At 42.4% G+C, this 18,488-nt stretch overlaps 1 protein-coding gene across 17 annotated transcripts in view; it reads right to left on the reverse strand.

Annotated features, from left to right (window-relative positions):
• Positions 1-18,488, reverse strand: part of BCAS3 (BCAS3 microtubule associated cell migration factor) — a 304,411-nt gene that overhangs the window by 198,145 nt on the left and 87,778 nt on the right. For all 17 annotated transcript variants that reach the window (XM_090122759.1, XM_090122758.1, XM_090122765.1 and 14 more), the window contains exon 15: positions 10,797-11,061. In XM_090122759.1, the coding sequence (XP_089978885.1) occupies positions 10,797-11,061 (265 nt within the window). The remainder of the gene's footprint in view (positions 1-10,796; positions 11,062-18,488) is intronic.

Genomic DNA, 18,488 nt, shown 5'->3' on the forward strand with positions numbered 1-18,488 from the left:
TCCCTCTCTCTAAAGGCACATTTAATTACCCAGTGCCTTCTGCTCTTCACATCACCTTGTTTTCCATATGCAAAGCTATCTGTTGATTCAACACATCGTTTGCACGCAGAAGAGCCGGGCATTTCCAGATGTGCCTCCTTGTGGGATGAGCCCATTTCCACACAAGATGACCAATCCCAGGGCAGTCGAGGGCACTCCGAAAACTACAGTATTAAGTTTAAAATCCTAAATCTAAAAACACAGCTACAATAAAAGGGAAAATGGCAAATACCAAACATATCCCGATAGCTACTGCTCGCCAATCCATCACTTCTGCAGCAACCTTTTGTTGCTTTGTTGCAAATAAATGTAATTAACAGTGGCAGAAGTCAAAAATTAAAAGTTGAAATGTTACAAAAAAGAGATAAATTACAGTAAAGTTTTTCTTGATTATCTGATTACAAGGATATTAAGGTGGCACAATAAGGTTAAAGAAGGTTAAAGAAGTAAAAATATGTGCTTTTGTTTCCACTGAATTATTTTTAGTTATTTCTACGATGGAAATGTTCTATGCTCTTACATCTTCATTGTATGTTGTCTCGGGCCTATCAGAGAGATGTATCTGTGTCTCCAGACCTGCACAGCCTTGGGATCCAGTAAAGGCACTGGGTGCCTGGGATTGCTGCCTTACCAAGCACTTGGCAGAAGCCAGGCTGGAGAGTGAATTTCATTGGAACAAAATAGCGTCACACATTACATCTAATTGGTCCTTTAAAAATCCCATAATTGTATATTGATCAATTGTGCCCATCCAGAAATTCACAAACGTCACCCTCCATGCCTGCAGCCCTCACAAATGGGAACCCCCTCCTTCAGGAAATGGCAGTTCTGCAGGCAGGGCCAAAAGAGCACAAAGAATGCAGGCAAGCATCAATGTTATTGCTGCATTTGGTGCAGTTGTGGATTCACTGTCAAAGGACACACAAGAAATAAGCCAAGGTTTAAGTCCACTAGAAATATCAAACGTTCCTCATACAGCAGGATGCTGTGCTCAGATTACCTTGCCACATGTGGACAGCACATTAATTCCGGTAAGGAAGCATATTTCACAATGATACCTTCAGAGGAATAGTTTCGCTTTGCACTGACAATTTAACTTTAAATGCTAACTTGGCTGTATATTGCAAGTTAAACATAAATCACTACATATCAACTTTGCAAGGATTATTTTATATTGCAAATAATCTAGAAAAAAAAAAAAATAGCAATCTCATGGCAATTGCACTCCCACAACAACATATTCAACACAGCATCCGTAACAGTGAGGCACTTCCCTTGGAAACCAGCCAGGCCATGGTATCAACAGCCCCCAGGACAGAAGGGCAAGTCCTTTTGGTTAAGTGTTTGCCACAGAAGAGATTTTCAGATGGCAGTTCAAATGCTGTGTAAGGAACAAATCGAGGCCAGTTTTGGCCACGGTTTATTTTCTCTCTTTGCAATCACCTGCCAACACTCCCAGCTTGGGCCACAGCTCAGGATGCCACTCGCTAAGCACATCCATGCACACCCCCGAGGTCAGGCTGAGGGCTCTGAGCACCTGATGGAGCAGTGGGTGCCCTGTTCATCGCAAGGGAGTGGGACCAGATGGCCTTTAAGGGTTCCTTCCAACCCAAAGCATTCTATGACTCTATAATTATTTCCACTCAAATATTACAGGCTCAAGGTCACAGATCCCGATCGCAGCTAAACCCCAAACTCCTACAGTTAATCCTAATTCAGCATTTTAGACATCCAGTGCAAAAAAATATGTCTCAGTTTAAGCTGTTGGTAAATCTCTTACTAATTTTACTCAGGGACTTGCAGGCAGAGATCAAGCAGACAAGTAGCTGAAAGCTGAGGGTGTTGTGCCCTGGCGCTTTGATAGCAGAGCTTTATTTACAAGTGCAGCATTACACAGGATAACCTTTGCCTGCTGGACACAGGCAGTATCACCCGTTAGCTCTGTTTGCTGAAAGCCTGCCACAAGCTCACCACCCCCCAAAACCTGAGGCACGCTTTTCCAGACCTTTTACTCCATGAATGCTCCAAAGGAAAATGTGAGGATGGAATGAAGGCACACAGCACAGGCCGTGCTGTGATCCCCGGGCAGCCATCAGCGATGGGCTCACATCCACCAGGAAGAAAGGGAGGCCTGACCGTGCCGGACCAAAGAAATCTCACCAGACAAAGGAAAAACAAATCAAAAGCGCTGTTATAAAACACAGATGCTCTAAGGAAAACAAGCTTCACAAGATTTACTGGTTTGTCACAAACCTGGACATCTGTGGAAAAGACATCAGCAGGAGCCCCCAGGTGAGGCCCAGCCCTGTTACTGTGCCACAGCCCTCAGTGCCACACGAAGGTGACCCAGTCCTGACCACGCTCCATCCGACTGCCAGCACACCAGGACCACAGCCCCAGCACAGGCAGCAGCCCCAGCCAACTGGATGGAAGGTGTCAGCAACCTGGAGTCCAGCACAGCACCAAAGCTATACTCTGTAACATGGAAGGGACGCAAATGGCAACTTAACACCAAACTGAAAATAAATAATTTTACCCACTGACTTTTCCCTGGCACATCTCCTCTTTCCAGCACTGTCTGACACTCTTGCACTCTGAAATTTCCCTCAGTTAGCAAGCAGGGCAACAGGACTTGGCCCAGACAGTATTCTGCTAGGAGAGTAATGATCACAAGCATTTCAGTTTCTCTATACATTTTATATGAAAAAAACTGAAGTGGTATCGAGCACCTCTCAGCTGCACAGTAAAATGATTCTGTGTTGATTTTTTTGTTTCTTTTCTTCCATTACTCCAATACAAAAAGCTCAGTAGTGCAGTGTCATTAAAATTCAAACCCCACTTGATTAGCTTTTGTATCTTATAGTCTTTAACAGACTGCATTTCAAAGTGCACCACGAAGTCTAACGTCATTAGCACTACATGTAAACGCCTTTAATTTGCTAAGTAAAAATGCAGTAAATTGAGGCTATGCAATCTTGTGCAGGCTGAGTTCTAAGAAAACAAGCAGTGCTTGGCCATTAGTTCTGTTTAAGTGTAACACCAAAGATTCCTGAATTAAACATTCACTAACCATATAATGCAGGAGAAATGAAATCCTTTCTAACTTGCAAACAGAGAGTGGCAGGAAAAAATAGAAGTGTTGTGTACGTGGTGGTTTATTTTGCTTTGCTTTTGATTCAGGACCAAAAGTTTCATAGATGAGAATGGAAAGCTTCCCAGCTACAGTTCCAAGACTTTCACCCTCTTTTCTGACCTTCTCTCAGACATGTTCCAGTATAATCTGTAATCTTCTCCAGTCGGAAGAGGAAACAGCAGCGCCCTGGTGAGAAATGCTGCCTTGTGACCTGGCTAGAGAGCCCTGCAGAAGCAAGGCTGGTGTGCAGAAGTCATTTGGAAGAGTCTGACAGACAAATCCAACAGCGTCCAGAGGAGCACACTCAGTACCACGAGCACCGATTGCTGCCAAGATGGGTTTCTCCTCTTCTGTTTTGTTTCATGCAGTCAAACAAGTTTATCTTGATTTGTAAAACGTTACCCATTCTCCAAGAAAAAGTCAGGAAACTCAAAGTATTTTACTTATCAATCTAAGTATATTACAGTTACATGGCAATTTCCTTGAATTGTATACTACCAAAATTAGCTTCATTTCACACCCATACCCTCAGTACTTCAAATACAATCAAGCCCATTAAAGACAGAACACTACATATTAGCCACAGCACGTATGCACACAGCATTTAGCTACTCGGAGCAATTCTCTCAGCTGAACTGGTGCAAGTCCAAAACCTATCGCTAACTTGATTCCATTCAAACTGGTGGAGAAAATAACACAGGCATTTGTTTTGATATCACTGAAAACTGCTTGATATTGAACCTTTTGAAACACAGCTGCACTAAATCTCACAATGACTCTAAGAAAGCCAAACTTTCTGTATTTCCACATCCAGGCAAGGCACGTGATGGTGACAGAGGAGCTCTTAAGTGAGAATGCTCTGCCAAGGCATGCATGCACCAGTCCAAGTGTCTCAGCCACAGATGCAACATCTCCTCTGCCCTCTCATCCAACCTCCTTGAATTGCATCTCCTCCAACTCCTTGTCAGCATCTTCCTCTCAAAACTGGAACATTTCTCCATAATGCTTCCTGCTTCTGTCTGAAGTTTTTTTCTTCAACCACCTTCTGTTTCAAAAACTTTTCCTTCAGTTACAGGGTCCCATCAATACATAGGATTCTCCTCTCTAGATGAGAGACCCCCTTGCTGCCCGTCATCTCTACGGTCCAAAAGGTATAAAAGAATGGTTCTAACCTTAAGCAAACTCTACTTGGGATCTGAACTTGTCATTTACTTCTACAGCTAATGACATACAGCTGGACATTTTTCCTTCCTCCATCTGTGTTATTTCTTTTCAGAAAAGAAATTACATGTGTGGTTTGGAAGAAACAAGGAGGAGAAGCAGCCACCTGTACCAGAGCAGTAACTGTCCCAGGCTCGTGGCACCTCTTCCCAGCAGCTGTGAAGACATCCATATTCTTAGCTGCCTTGTGTAAGAAATGTCTCCTTGAAAATTTGAAACAAATGGCTGCTTCTTCCCTTGCTGTTTCCCCTCCTCATTTTGCACTGATATCACTTTGCTATGCTAATGTTGCTCAAAAACCTGCTTGATAAAGCTGCCTTGAATCATTTCATTAGAAAACAACCCCTCTGCCACACATACAATTCTGGCCTCATAATCACCCTTCAGGATTTCTTTAACTAAAAATACTGTTGGTGCTAAGTTCAAGACCATTTATGGGCAAAACTCTCCCTAAAGTAAAAACAGCAAAACTTGATTGCCAGCTGGCAATCAGGCCAGTTGGCTCCAGGCTTTGCATTGCCATTGCAGCAGTAACACCTCGGCTGGTTTGATCCAGATGCTGGTTACCAGCAAAATGAGCCAAAGTGGCCTTTCTGCTCTTAAGTCATCTCCAGTAAATGCCAGCCACAGGCAGGGAGGGGTCCGCAGTGTTGCTATGCTGGTTGTAGCAGGCATCACACCTTCAACTCCACACAGATTAAAGGACTGCAAGGTTGGCTTCTTCTGAGTTGTTCTTCTAAGCTATGGAGTACTTTGCAAATCTTTCCTGCACCAGAAGCTGTGTAGCTGTATCTATCCCAGGACTCCTCCTCGCCATGTCTATCAGTCAGAACTCCATCAACACAGTGAATACAAAGCCTTCTTTCAGGAGTGACTCTGAGGCAATTCAGAATAGTGAACTTTGGAAAAGTTGGGTCTCTCAGACTTCTCTATCAAATGATACAGAATAAAACTATTTTTACAAATGCAGCTTTTTACTATTTGAAGAGCAGAGCCAGAAAACCTGGTTGGTTTGTGTTAGAAAACCACATCTGGGTAATCCAGAAATTTCTGAAGGATGCTTCTCTATGCAGTTGTGTTGGGTGAGGAGACAGGGAATGTTAAATAGCAGGCCTTTACCCAAATTTAACTTATCAGGATTTAGTACCTATAGTAAACTACACCTTAATACACCTGTGGCTCATTTTTCTTTCTTTACACCTTGTTCCCTATCCTGTATTTTCCTCTGCCTGCAACAGTCAGCACTAATATTTTAATGTCTGCATTCAATCCAGGTTCAATACACAGCATTTATGCCAAGTTATGTGGAAAAAAAAAAAAAAAAAGTGCCCTGAGAACCACTGCATATGAGAACTTGATAATAATATCCATGGATAATTATAATAAATGGCTTGTCTGAAACACCCATAGAATAGGAACTGAAGCAAGCCATAGCAATCTCTCTCCCTCTTCCACCCACCACACACCCTCGGCAGCTCTGCTCTTTTACCCATGACCGTTCAGGATGTTTTCTGGCTCTGTGACAGCATCGTGACTCAGGTCATGAGAAGTGTCAAAGATGCATTTCCTCGAGATGGGAAAAAGCAACTGATTTTAACAGCCCACAAAGACTAAGCAAAAAGAATAAGCCAAATCAGCATATTTAAGGGTAAAGATAAACCTTTTAAAAGATACAAGTATATTTTATTTCCAAACTTAATGCTTACGTTTCCTTCCATAAAGTGTTTACATTTTTCAGACTCCTAAAAATGCACGGTTGATTTAAATGCCTTACTTAAGAATAATAAACTCAAAGACAACAAGAGCAGCATCCATTACTGCTTAATCAATCACTGATCATATACACAGGCAATCTGATCCAGCCTGCACGCACGGGGGATCTGCCCCAGGTTCCCCTCCAGCAGCAGTGGCTGTGCCCTGCAAAGCCCCACCAAAAGGCCTGTCTTTCTCACTCACAATATATGACAGGGAAATACACCAGCCTGCCTTTTACACACCTGGTTAACTGGTGAGATCGAATCAAACGAGGTAATTTTATTAAATCATTCTCAGAGAAACACTTAAAAATCTGGCTACCGCTTTTCCTTGGACTCCCTCACAATGCTGTCTCCAACACTTGACCCTATAGAAATGTTCTTCACTTTGATGTTACCAAGACTGAAATCATCCATTCTGACAGGAGAACTTCAGTGGGATGCTCACATCTGTGATAATCCAACTGCTCTCTCCTTTCACCTCTTGATCCAGCTTTGACATCACAGTCTCCTGTGTACCACCTATTACTTCCCCTCTGCTTGACTACCCACAATCTTTCTGAGACAGTTTGCTTTGACCACTGCTTCAGCATTTGCTGTGCTAAATCACCCAGTCATGTACTTTTACACTTCATATCTCAAGAGCTTCAATTCCCTTCTGATGTCAGTCTTCTTCAACTTTCTATGGCAAACTTGCAACTACTTTTCCAAATGCACACTTGCCCATCCAGCTGACCAAGGGAAGCAGGTTGATGTAATCCTTTTGGATTTCATCAAAGCTTTCAATACCATTTCTCACGACACCCTTGGCAAAACGTAGCGTGATGGGTGAACAGCTGATAGTTGTGCTCAAAGGGTTATGGTCCTTACTCTCACAGGGTTCTGCAGGGATCCATTTAAGGCCGGTTCTCTTCAATGCTCTGGGATAACGGGGACAGCCCCATGCTCAAGGAAGATTTGGACAATGTTCTGGGAAATACGGTGTGAATTTTGGGTGGTTCTGTGTGGAGCCAGGAGTTGGACTCGATGAACCTTGGGGATCCCTTCCAGCTCAGGATATTCCATGATCCTAAATATAGAGGCAAATATGTATTTGCCCCAGTCTCAGATCAGCACCATTTACAAGCCCACTCCTAAAACACTTTATGTACAGACACAAACTTCCCCTGTGTCAGAATTTATCAGTCTGCTTCCCTACTTATCTGAAGGGAATGGATCTTTTCCTTCCACTTCAGAAACTATCCAATGCATCCCACCCACTTCATTCACTTCACTGATTCTCCATCCATTACCAAAAAGGAAAAGCAGCAAAAAACACAGCTTATTGACAAGCAGTAAGCTGCTAGGCAGTGCCCAAAGCAGTGCTTAGGTTGGCTGTTCATACCTCTGCTCCTTTGCTCACACGTGTGTCTGGGGCTGCTGCAAACACAGAGGGAGGCTTCTGCCCACCCTCACACAGCCAGACGGAGGTAATGGATTCTAGAAGTTGTTAGCAGAAGATTCCCACCAGGTAATTTTTGTTGTTCAGTTGCCATCAACCTGTACAGACAGACTCCAAATGAGTGCGTGCAACCAACGCAACCACTGCAGGCAGCCCATTGCCCAGTGGATTTGGAGGGCTTATGGCAGTAGTTCAGTGACTGAGCTATGTTAATGACTCAATAACTTCCCGAGTTAATGAAATGCTCTATTCTTACGACATTCGGTGTTTCACATCATCAAACAACCACGAGCACGCATCAGAGTTTGCTAGGAGCCAGCAGCATAAAAAGAGGGACGCACTTCAAATTCTCCTGAAGCCTGAATAATTTCACTTCTAAAGCTGATCCCGCACAAGCCAACGAATGGCGAGCAGAGCGGGACGCAGGCGGGCACGGCGCGACGCAGGGCAGCGCGCAGCAGCGCTCGGAGCAGCCGCCCCATTCGGATGGCCGGGGCCGCGGCGCCCCCTGCCGGCAGCGCGGGGCAGTGCGTGCGGCGGCACGGCGATGGGTGCCACCGTTCGAACGACGGGAACAGTGGAGGGGCGTTACACAGCCGGGCTGTCCCGCTGCACGCCTCGCTGCTTGCATCCGTTTATTACAAAGGTTTTCTGTAGATAGATTAGGATTTGCAAAAGGAGGAAACCAAAAAACCTTAAAAGAAGCAACCTTTCTCCAGTGCCTGCTCTCAAACGCTGGAAAGGATCTGCCCTCCAGTGCCTGAAGTTATCATACAGTTAATTTTCTTTGAAACTATTTTTGTCTGCCTTTCTCTAAATAGGTGGTTTCTTAAGTGAGTGTTACTTAAAGGAAACCAATCTGTTTTTCAGGAAGGGCTGATGATGTCAGTGCTTCAGCTCCGCTTTCCCATAAGAATTCTTCTAGTAAAAGGAGTTCCACTCTGGGAAATAGTGAAAAGTAACATGAAAGTATTTAAAGCATCTCAGCCTGTGTGTTTATCGAAGCTCCAGATTCAAGCTTGGATTTTAATCTGTTGTGATCGTAATGAAGGCAAAGTGAGAGGACTCTTTTGATACTTAAAAGTTAAACACGAAAAGTGGGCTATCCTCAAATATTCCTGAAATTGGAGTCTGAAGGCAATTTGCACAGAACAGCTTGTTTCTTGTAGCTCTAAGTCAATGTGCTGCCATTCAGAGTAGGCAACACATTCAGAACAGGATGGCTGTGTACTGTGAGTGCTTTCTGCAAAGCTGTCCCACCCAAATACATACTTCAAACCCCACTTAAATGACAAGACAGATCAGACAATGTTGTATTACTGAGCGCTTTTAGTCACAGTGGGAGCATAGCAAAAGCTCCAATGTATGCTTAATTCCCTATGCTTAAAGTTAGTTCTGATTCTGGACAATCCAGCAGTGAACAAGAGCAGAAAGGTCAGCGCAGAGACTTCAGGGGACACATGCCTACCATTGAGGCAGGGATCTGTTTTAACTGCCCTCTGATCAGTGCACACTGAGTACCTGGGAGGTGTAAGTGCCATCTCCCCATCTCATACCAGCTGAGGGGTCACATGAGGCCGTTCCGCTGCCATTCCAGCCCCACAACCAGCTGATGTTGTAACAGTCTTACAATAGAAAAAAACCATAAAAGGATGTCAACCAAACTCGGATATTACTGACAACACACTCTGGCAACTCAAAGGAATGACAAAAGCATAACCTTGCTGGATTAACAGGCAGAAGAACCCAAACAAAATCCGGGTTAGCTATAAAAGGTGCAAGGAAACATCTCTTTATCATCCTCTATTGAACAGTTTAGAGAACAAAGCCAAACTATGATTCATTTGGAAATGAAATCATCCCCACCCCCAGTGAAGGCTTACATTGTGTGGGTAAACAGTTTGTGGGGGACTCAGAACAAGATGTAAATAAATTGCTTTCCTACTATATACACAGCAAATAGTTCCATTTTGAAACTGAGGGGTAAAAAAAAAAAAAAACGAAAAAAAAAAAACAAGTGAGAAAAATGTTACAAAGTCTGAAGTCTGAAAATATTTACAAGAGCAAAAGTTAATCACAAGTTCACATCAACGGGTTATAATAGCTAATCAAAAAAGGAAGATAACAAGCCAGCATTTTGCTCGCAACGTCCCCTTTGTTTGGCCCAAGGTTGCAGCAAGGTGACTGTAATGCTGGGGAAATAACAGCAGGATTAGCAGCAGCTGGCCCAGAAACACACCTGGTCTATGAGGAGGCCAAAAGTGCTCTCTGTGTTATCTGTCCTCCAAGATCTGTTGTCCACACTGCTGCATTTATGTGTCTATGTATAAAAATGTGTTCCTCTGATTCAGGAATCTCACAAGGATTATCTCTGGCAGTAAAGATGCAGACTGTGACAGCACATAGTTGAAGTTTCACAAGTATTTCTTATCCTACACATAATTAGGCAAGAGGAACTGTTCCCTGTGGCTTTTAATACCTTTACACAGGAAAAATGTGGCTAGCTGTCCCAAACTAATATTTAAACTCTCATTTCAATGGAAGCTGTGACTTACTCTTACTAGAAAGAAGGGAGTACATTTGCAGCTGATTCTGAAGCCAAACAAATGGCTTCCAGTAGAGACCTCATCAAAGAGAAGGCAATTCAACAAAAAGGAGAAACTGAAGAAGTGGGGACAATGATGACTGCTGAGCCTTTTTATTTTAGAGGCTCCTTTTCACCACCATGAAAAACAAATCCACCACAGAAATAGGATTTATAGATACATTCTTTAGATTTCTTTTCCGTGGTATATTAAGCAGTCACACTGCTAGATCAACAAAAGAGAAAAACTTGAACTATCTTTCCTAAGTATTTATACTTTGGCTCATTCCTATAAAACCTGCATACCCCAAATATTTCTGCACCTCATTTCATGAAACTCAGTTTTTAGTGGCACGATCTACATGGGCAAACAGAAGGAAATTAATCAATTCTTGCAATCTCCAGTCAATTCAGCATTCCTGTTTTTCAGGTTGCTAGCAATTACTCTGAAGCTGGAAGACCACGAAGGTCTTTAAGCCAACAGGTCCAACGATATTTAGGGACCAAATTCTTGTGGGTCGGGCAGCCACACATCAAAGTGCTGAAATGTGCTGGGGGACACAACATTAATGACACCAGGGGAAAGGCTTCCTGACAATGCAGCAGGAAGATAAAAAAGTTTACCGTGGAGCGGTGAGCCAGAAGGACTGCTTGACAGGCCTGGAACAGGGCTGCAGCGACCTCCCTGCTTAGATGTCAGCTCTTGCTCGATCTCTTCCAGCCCTGCGCTCTTCTGGAAGCGGCTCATGCGGTTCACCACCCGCGGTGACATGTGTGTCCTGACACAGGGCTGTCCCCCATAAGGATTGATGGGAAAAACGTGGGAAGTGCCACGAAGCGTGCTGACCACCACCCAGCGACAGTCGTGGCTGAAGGAGATATCCTGTACCTGGAGGACAGAGAAGTGAAATGGAAATGTAGTCATCAGTGCACACGAGGGAACGACGAGCACGTTTTAAAAGACAAATCTTTACTGGGAATGTTAATAAAAAGACAAAGTGTTTTTTTCTTGCTGCAGAACAATACCCAATTCCAAATCTTATGTACTTAGCAAAAGATTCTGATTTTTTTTTTTTCTTATAAGCAGGCCTGAACTCATCAAAACAAAGCAGGATGCAGAGCACTACTCAAAGCCACGAAAGCTTGGCATAATTTTCAAATAGAATTTACTTCTGAAAAGAACTGGGAAATCATTTCAATTACACGCTTTGTTATTTGCTTTCTTACTTTGAATTTTAGAAACTACCCAAAAAGGGGAAAAGGGAAGGATGAGAACAAGAGAGAGAATGCATCTGAGCCTGATTTTGGCAAATACTGGCACCCAAAACTGTGTTTAAAGTTAACAGAAAAACCATGTCCTACGTACCATGTAACTTAACCAACCAAAAATCAATGCCCAGTATTTCCAAAAGCTGTCTCTAATGGTCTCCTGCTACCCTCAGTTTGTCCATCAGTGGAACTACCATCCATTCAGCTATCTTGGGACTAATGCTGTTCTTAGGTTTTAAAATCTAGTCAGGAAGAAATTTAGTAACTTTGGTGATTTCTCAGTATAAATCACTCCATCTTATAGCTAACAATCTTCATTAATCAGCTACTGAAGTCCCAGGAAAGACCCAGTTAGAGTTCTTACACATACTAGTTCTTATCCAGCACTTGAGAAATGCAACCCTTAATTTCAGCTTAAAATGGTCAGTGTGGAAGCAAATATAGCGATACAGTTAAATATTTTCTATCATAGTTACTGCTTGTACAGATCTCAGATATGAAGTCCAGAAGGATATAATTCCCTTTTAAGTGTGCTTTACATAACACTTTGATGGAAAGCAAATTCTTGTTGCTGAAGGAATGCTTTAAAAGAGAGATTACACTTTGTTTCCAGCCCCATACTGGCAGACAACTCAAGAAAACAAGTAGTCTAGGCTAAAATGATTTATCATAGAAAAGAAGTCTTAAAACAATCCTTCCAACAATGTTTTTAAAGGTAAAAGCTGACTAAAAAGATCCACATACACAAGTGGGATTTAACACGGCAAACAAACATACAGATGAAGGATTAGTTTTCATTATATTACTATATAGCATAAACTAAATAAAATTCTTTAAGATTTCACTGAAGGCAGTTTTACAATACACTAGGTACTCAAACTGGAGTAAACACTGATAAAATCTTGACAAATATTCCAGAAATGCACTCCAGCTATTCCAGACAAAAGCTGCAAGTATTCATCAAAGTGCAAGTTTCCAACTGAGCCCCGGAGCCTCTGAGATAAAAAAGGGATTTCAGCCTCGTGACTTGTGACACGATATTTGGCTGACAGACTGTCACTAACAAAGTGCTCCGTCGACATTACGTGGATAAACTAAAAAACACACCTCCACACCTGCTCTTTTCCATCACGGGGATGTACCCAAATGATCTGCTAATGATGCAGCTCCACAATCAGCTGCAATCTGGCAGCTTTAGCACTTTTGGAGATTGCGGTATTACTGACATGAAGTCACAGCACTCAGAGCCTGGTTTGCCTACAAAGTGCTTCACCTTCACAGATTGCTCCGAAAGGATTAGAGACCCCACGGGGATTAACAAGAGGCAAAAAAAGAAACCCCAAAGCTGTGGGGTCTGAGCAAAGCCATGGCACCACGACTGCCTGCACACCTGCAGTGTGAAGAGGCAACATCGACTGGTCCAAACCAAAGGTAAGAACTGTACACCAATTACCATCCTCAGTTACAATAGAAAGATCCTTAACACAGTAAAATCATTAAGTCTGTTGGAATATACCTCCAATCCTATCAAAGGCCCTATCTTTAATTTGTAAAAACATGAAGAACTGCCTTCAGATGCTGACCTTCTGAACACACAACTGTCTGCCAAATATTTGGTATTCATTTTAGATCCAGCTTCCAATTACGAGATGATAAAGAAGAAAACGTATCTCACTGTACTGCGTACCAGAAATGTATGTTTCCATATTAAATCTCTGTTGTCAGCATGCATCCTTAGGATTACGCCGTTTAAAAAAATAAATACGTGTAAATACAAAGGCCCTGGCATTTGACAACTCCAGCCAAGAAACTGGGAAACAATCGTAGCAGGATGTTTTTTCTCAATGTAAACATCACACAGAAAAGTATTTCTGATCTCCAGGAAGAATGTGCCTGGAACACCGTCATCCAAAAGGTCCTCTTAAAATAACGACCACGAACACCACAGCTGGACATTGGCTTCCATGGTCGTGACGACTCACAATAAACAGAAAGCACTGAGGCTAAGAAGGGGTTTTTAAGACCCATTTTCGGGGGGAAAAGAAGTGTAGACAGATGGATGTGAAATGAATAAAGTTCTCTAAAGGAAGCCTATTCGGCAGTGACAAGCTGTGTTTTGGAAGCTGCCTTTGTACACAAGCATCTCCTACCTGTCTCAAAATTGGCCTCGTTTGACTTCCACAGGTACGTGCTGAGCAGCAGTACCACAGACAGTTCAAGGAGTTAATTCAGAAAATACTCCCAGCTTCATACAAGGCCCAAGTTAAAGTGTGTTAACATCAGAAGGGCACAGTCCTTCTGTGATGGGAAGGAGCCCACTGCTCCTTTTCAGCAGACCTGGATGAAAGCAGCAGTCCAAGCCAGAGGGAGAATGCTCAGTGCAGCACGCTCAGAAATCTCTTCAAAAATCAGCTGTGTGTGTCATGAAAAGAATATATAAATTATCATATCAGAGTTGCTGTTATCCACCACACTGTTACTGCACACTGTGCAGAGTTCTTGACTGCTCCTTGTATAAACAAGCTGCACAGTGGCCCATTAGTGGTTTTCAAGTTTATGCTAAGCGTTGCAATTTATTGCTGTCCTTTAGGTTAATGGACTATTATTTCATGTATTTATAATATATTTCTGGATTTGTTGTTAATTATGATGTAATGTTTAGATACTAAAGATCAATCAAGACCCCATAGTGTTTACAGATATATGTTAATAAACTACAAAGTACACTAGATCTCTCATGATGCAAAGTTTACTCTTTAGCTCAAGGTCAACCTCAGATTTAATACCCATGCCTTTATAGAATTTAATCTATCCTCTTCCGTCCATGCCAATAAAAGGCAACACAGACCCATGATTCTGTTTAACTCAGGAGTGCTTAAGATACTTCAAATTGCAATACCACGTGGTTTTGAGAGATTACCAGTGCTTCCTCCTGTCTTTATGATTATTTCTTCACAGTCTGAACCGAGTGAGGCAGTAGGACAATTCAATATATGGGGTCCTGCAAGGATAGGTCATTTACCAGCAGCTCTACTGAAGATCTGCTTCCAAGACTAACAGCTTTTTCTGATATGATAAAAACCTGAAGGGAAATATCTGAACATGAGGCTTCAAAGCTGAGACGCATTTACTTCTTCATATAACGGAAATACACAGAAGTTTTTGCTATCCTTCCTTCTTTATTCCCACAGCTTGTCCAAATATAAATATAATCTTAATTAGAGAATATGTATATATATATATATAAATATATATATATTTTGAGTTTAAGCCATAACTGGAAGAAAACAAAACGGAAGCAAGAGCTGCCCACAGAAAACCTATTTTAAAAGCAGTTGATTAAAGTGGGATAGCCAGAGGTATGGCTGATTAGACAAGGAAGTGCATGGGACAGCAGTGACCTTGTTTACCACGACCCCTGGGAATGACTGACAGCCCTTACCCAGCCTCTGGATTTCATGTCTTCTGAAAGTTCATATTGTACTAACTTGCTGCACTACGCCTATGTTTATACCATCCCTTTTTTTCTGCTGAAGGAGAAGGAGTTATAGGGGCTGTCACAGCAGCTATGGGACAGACACAAGTGAGCTGAATGCAGTCTGCAGCCCCCAGCTGCGATGCAGAGCTGCCAATGCAGGGCTCGTGTCCTCCCTGTGCACATCCACTGATGTGTGCATGAGGCGAGAGTTAGAAAACAAAGCTCACAGCTCTGCACCATGTGTTTTCATAGTAATTACAAGAAACAGCAATTGAAAATCATTTCCATCTTCCTGGTGCTTTCTTTCCTAATCTCTCCTTTTCAGGCATGGTAAATTACCCCAGTAACAATATGTATATCCTTGTGCATTTCACTGCATTAACTTGGATCTCAACATTGTAGTGAAATGACAATAAAGCACAAGCATTACTGTATGCACATCGTGCAGTGTCACGGAGGAAGCATACCATTATTTGAAAGACGTGACCTATGTACTGAATTATGTTGAGCAGAGAGAGAGCAGAAATTACAAAAACCACCAGTGCTATGCAACAAGAGAGCAGCAGTGGGGGGGGAGGGGGAGAGCCAAAATTAATCAAAGAACTGGTCTGCATTTGGCTTTTTTTGGTCAAGAAAATCAAGGGAACGACATGACAACAAACACAAATGAAAAAATAACACAATCATGGGCCACACGATCTGATTTATCAGACCCACACGGACATAACTCTGCATCCCTCAGTACTCAAAACTGATTTCGACCCCACAAAGCCCTGCAGAACCTGGGCACACCATGGTGCTCACAACAGAGGAGCTGCTCTGTGCCCTCAGACAGCTCAGCTGAGCAGCGCTTTTTTTCTCTGCTTCCATCAAAGACTGATCACCTTCTGTAAATAAATACTATTTCACGACTCCCCCAGGTTTTCTAATAATTAGAAAATCTCTCTTCCGGAGACCATTTCACCAACTGCAAATACATAGCCATGTCACAAGACAGGAAGAGGTTTCTATAACCACCCATGAGGTTGATATCCAGTGTTTGTTAACTAACCAATGCTACCTGGACACGGTAGGTGACACAGGTTTGATGAACCCCCTTGAAATCACACCATGAACACATGCTGCATTCTGCAGAGAAGAGTAAAGCAGCCCACGCTGGAATGTTTTTATCATTCCCTCTGTTTACCTCTGGTGACTGCAGTCAGCTCTAGCAGCAGTTGGAGAGTCAGAATAACAAAAGTCTGACAGCGTAAAAGATTACAGAGGGCCTTGGCCAGCAGCCCACTGATGCTATCGTTACGTTTATTTGTTCTAGGTGGAGATAATACTGTTTTCAGGGATTTTTTTTTCTGTTTACAATTTAAGATCAAAAGGAAGGGATCATCAGGTGACAGTCTAACTTTCATCTGTGAGTAAATGAACTTCCTTGGCTCAGAGCTTGCTCTACCTTCATTAAAAGCTTTCTCATGCACTCTTGGATAAAAATATGAGTGCAGTAAGTTTGACTCACAATGCAAGAACTGCAAGGCAAGAGAAAGTGTCCTTAACCAGGAGGTGTGCTGCACACACATTCTTCCCTTTGCAACTGAACTATGCAGCGTGGATTCTCCAAAGGCTTCAGTTCTCCCTCTGGTCTGGCTGCATGCAACCAGCACTTGCAATGGGCCTTCATGATGTGACACAGTGCATCAAACACACTGGGTTTTGATCTCCTTAGAAAAAAAAATTCTAAAGCATAAGTAGGTCTTAAAGACTAAAAGATCTTAATCCAACCTAAGTGACAGAATGGCTTCTGACTGTGTTTGCAGGAAAGTAACTTGGAAAGTTGTGACCTTAGGACTCCCATCACTCAAACCAACAAAGTATCAGAGCACTTCACATTCTTTCCAGGCTGTTGTCCTCAGAATTCCCTCAGGAGACAGAGGTCCCTTTTCCATCTTAACCCATCTTGATCTCGGTCACACAAAAAAGCCAGGGGCTTAGCCAGGAACTGAGTACAACCAATACATCTAACTCAGCAGAAAGACATGTTGGTGACTTAGAGATACTGCTTGAGTTCAGCGAATCGATCAGCAAACACCATTATTAAATCATAACACTTGCTTCTTTTTCTTTAATAAGCATTAAGCGTGCAATGTAATCCACTTGAGGTGCTCCTGTGCACAAATGACAGGGCGGATTTCCTGGCAGACAGACGGACACACCGAGCCCTGCCTGCCCAGCAACCCCCAGGGAGGAGGCAGAAGGGGCAGCCCTGCAGGAGGGGATGCTGTGGGGCTGATGCATGGATTCAAGCACTGCTGGAACTCCAGTTGTACCCCTCAACATTTGGAACGTCAGTGCATACAGTTCCCAAACTTTTGGTCTCAGAGTGATGCAAAGCTGCTAGAACCATTATGCTGAGCCAGTGCTTTGTCCATGAGCTAAATAGCTCTGTAGTATTGGTGGCAAGCACTTGCTAAAAACACGCTAACAAATCAAAAAGCAAGAAAAAAAGTCATGCATCAGGAAGAGGGGCATCTGGGGAAATACATGGTGAAGCACTATTGGCCAGAATCTCACATATGAAAGCAGATTATTTCAGTATGGATATTCAAATACCACATATAACAAGGACATATGATGACGTTTAAGCAATTTATAACGGGAACTAACTAAACAAATTCTGACACTGATAATCACTCACGTCCATCAACAAAAATTAGAACTTTTTATAGCTCCAGTACAGAAGGTGACCTTTAAGACCATTGGCCTTGATTCACAATTAGCTTCAAACCAGGGGGAAAAAAGTCTGGTTGCAAATGTATAAATGCTGTTCTGACCAAGAAAGGAGGTACAGAGGCTTCCGTGTGTCTCTCAGAATATCTGCAGTGAGAATTTTAAATTGAGCAGCCTCCAAAATTCTTGTCTAATGAAATTTATGGAACAAAAGAACAGCACCACACACTGCCCTTCTTACTACAAAACTGAAAGCACTGTTGTTCCAAAAGCAGAAATATGCATCATATTATGTAAATGTTTTAAATATGTGCATTGAGAACCCTATGTACCAATGTGATATTGTTGCTGGATAGTTCAATTATCAGGGGATTGGTAAAATCCATCAATATGCGTGGGACTGCTTAGGATTTTCTCTGTTTTATACCATTCCAAAAGCTATACTGTTCATGTCCCAAATGAAAGCTATGTGGCAAACGTGGAAAAAAATTTACTATGTTGACCCTGAGAATGTTAACACAATACCTTCACACAGACAGTAATGCTATATCCCAGAGACTTGTATCAATAAAGGTTTAGTCTCAAAACACATAATATTTGCTTTCCAGTGTACGCCTTTAAAAATAAATTCATCAGCTATAAAATACAGAAGAACGTCTTTGTTCCTCCTGACTGCAGCGATACGCCTTGGCTCTGAATATTGATTATAGGACATTTCCAATTTCTTCTAAGGAAGCAAAACAAGAACGACACACTGAAGGCATTATATCACAAACTCTGATAGATAACAAAGCATACGTATATACACAGATCTGCAGTATTTTTATTTATAAAAACCATTTACGAGATAA

This window comes from Phasianus colchicus, chromosome 21 (genome assembly GCF_987193195.1).
Source record: "Phasianus colchicus chromosome 21, bPhaCol1.hap1.1, whole genome shotgun sequence".
In the NCBI taxonomy this organism is placed as follows: Eukaryota; Metazoa; Chordata; class Aves; order Galliformes; family Phasianidae; genus Phasianus; species Phasianus colchicus.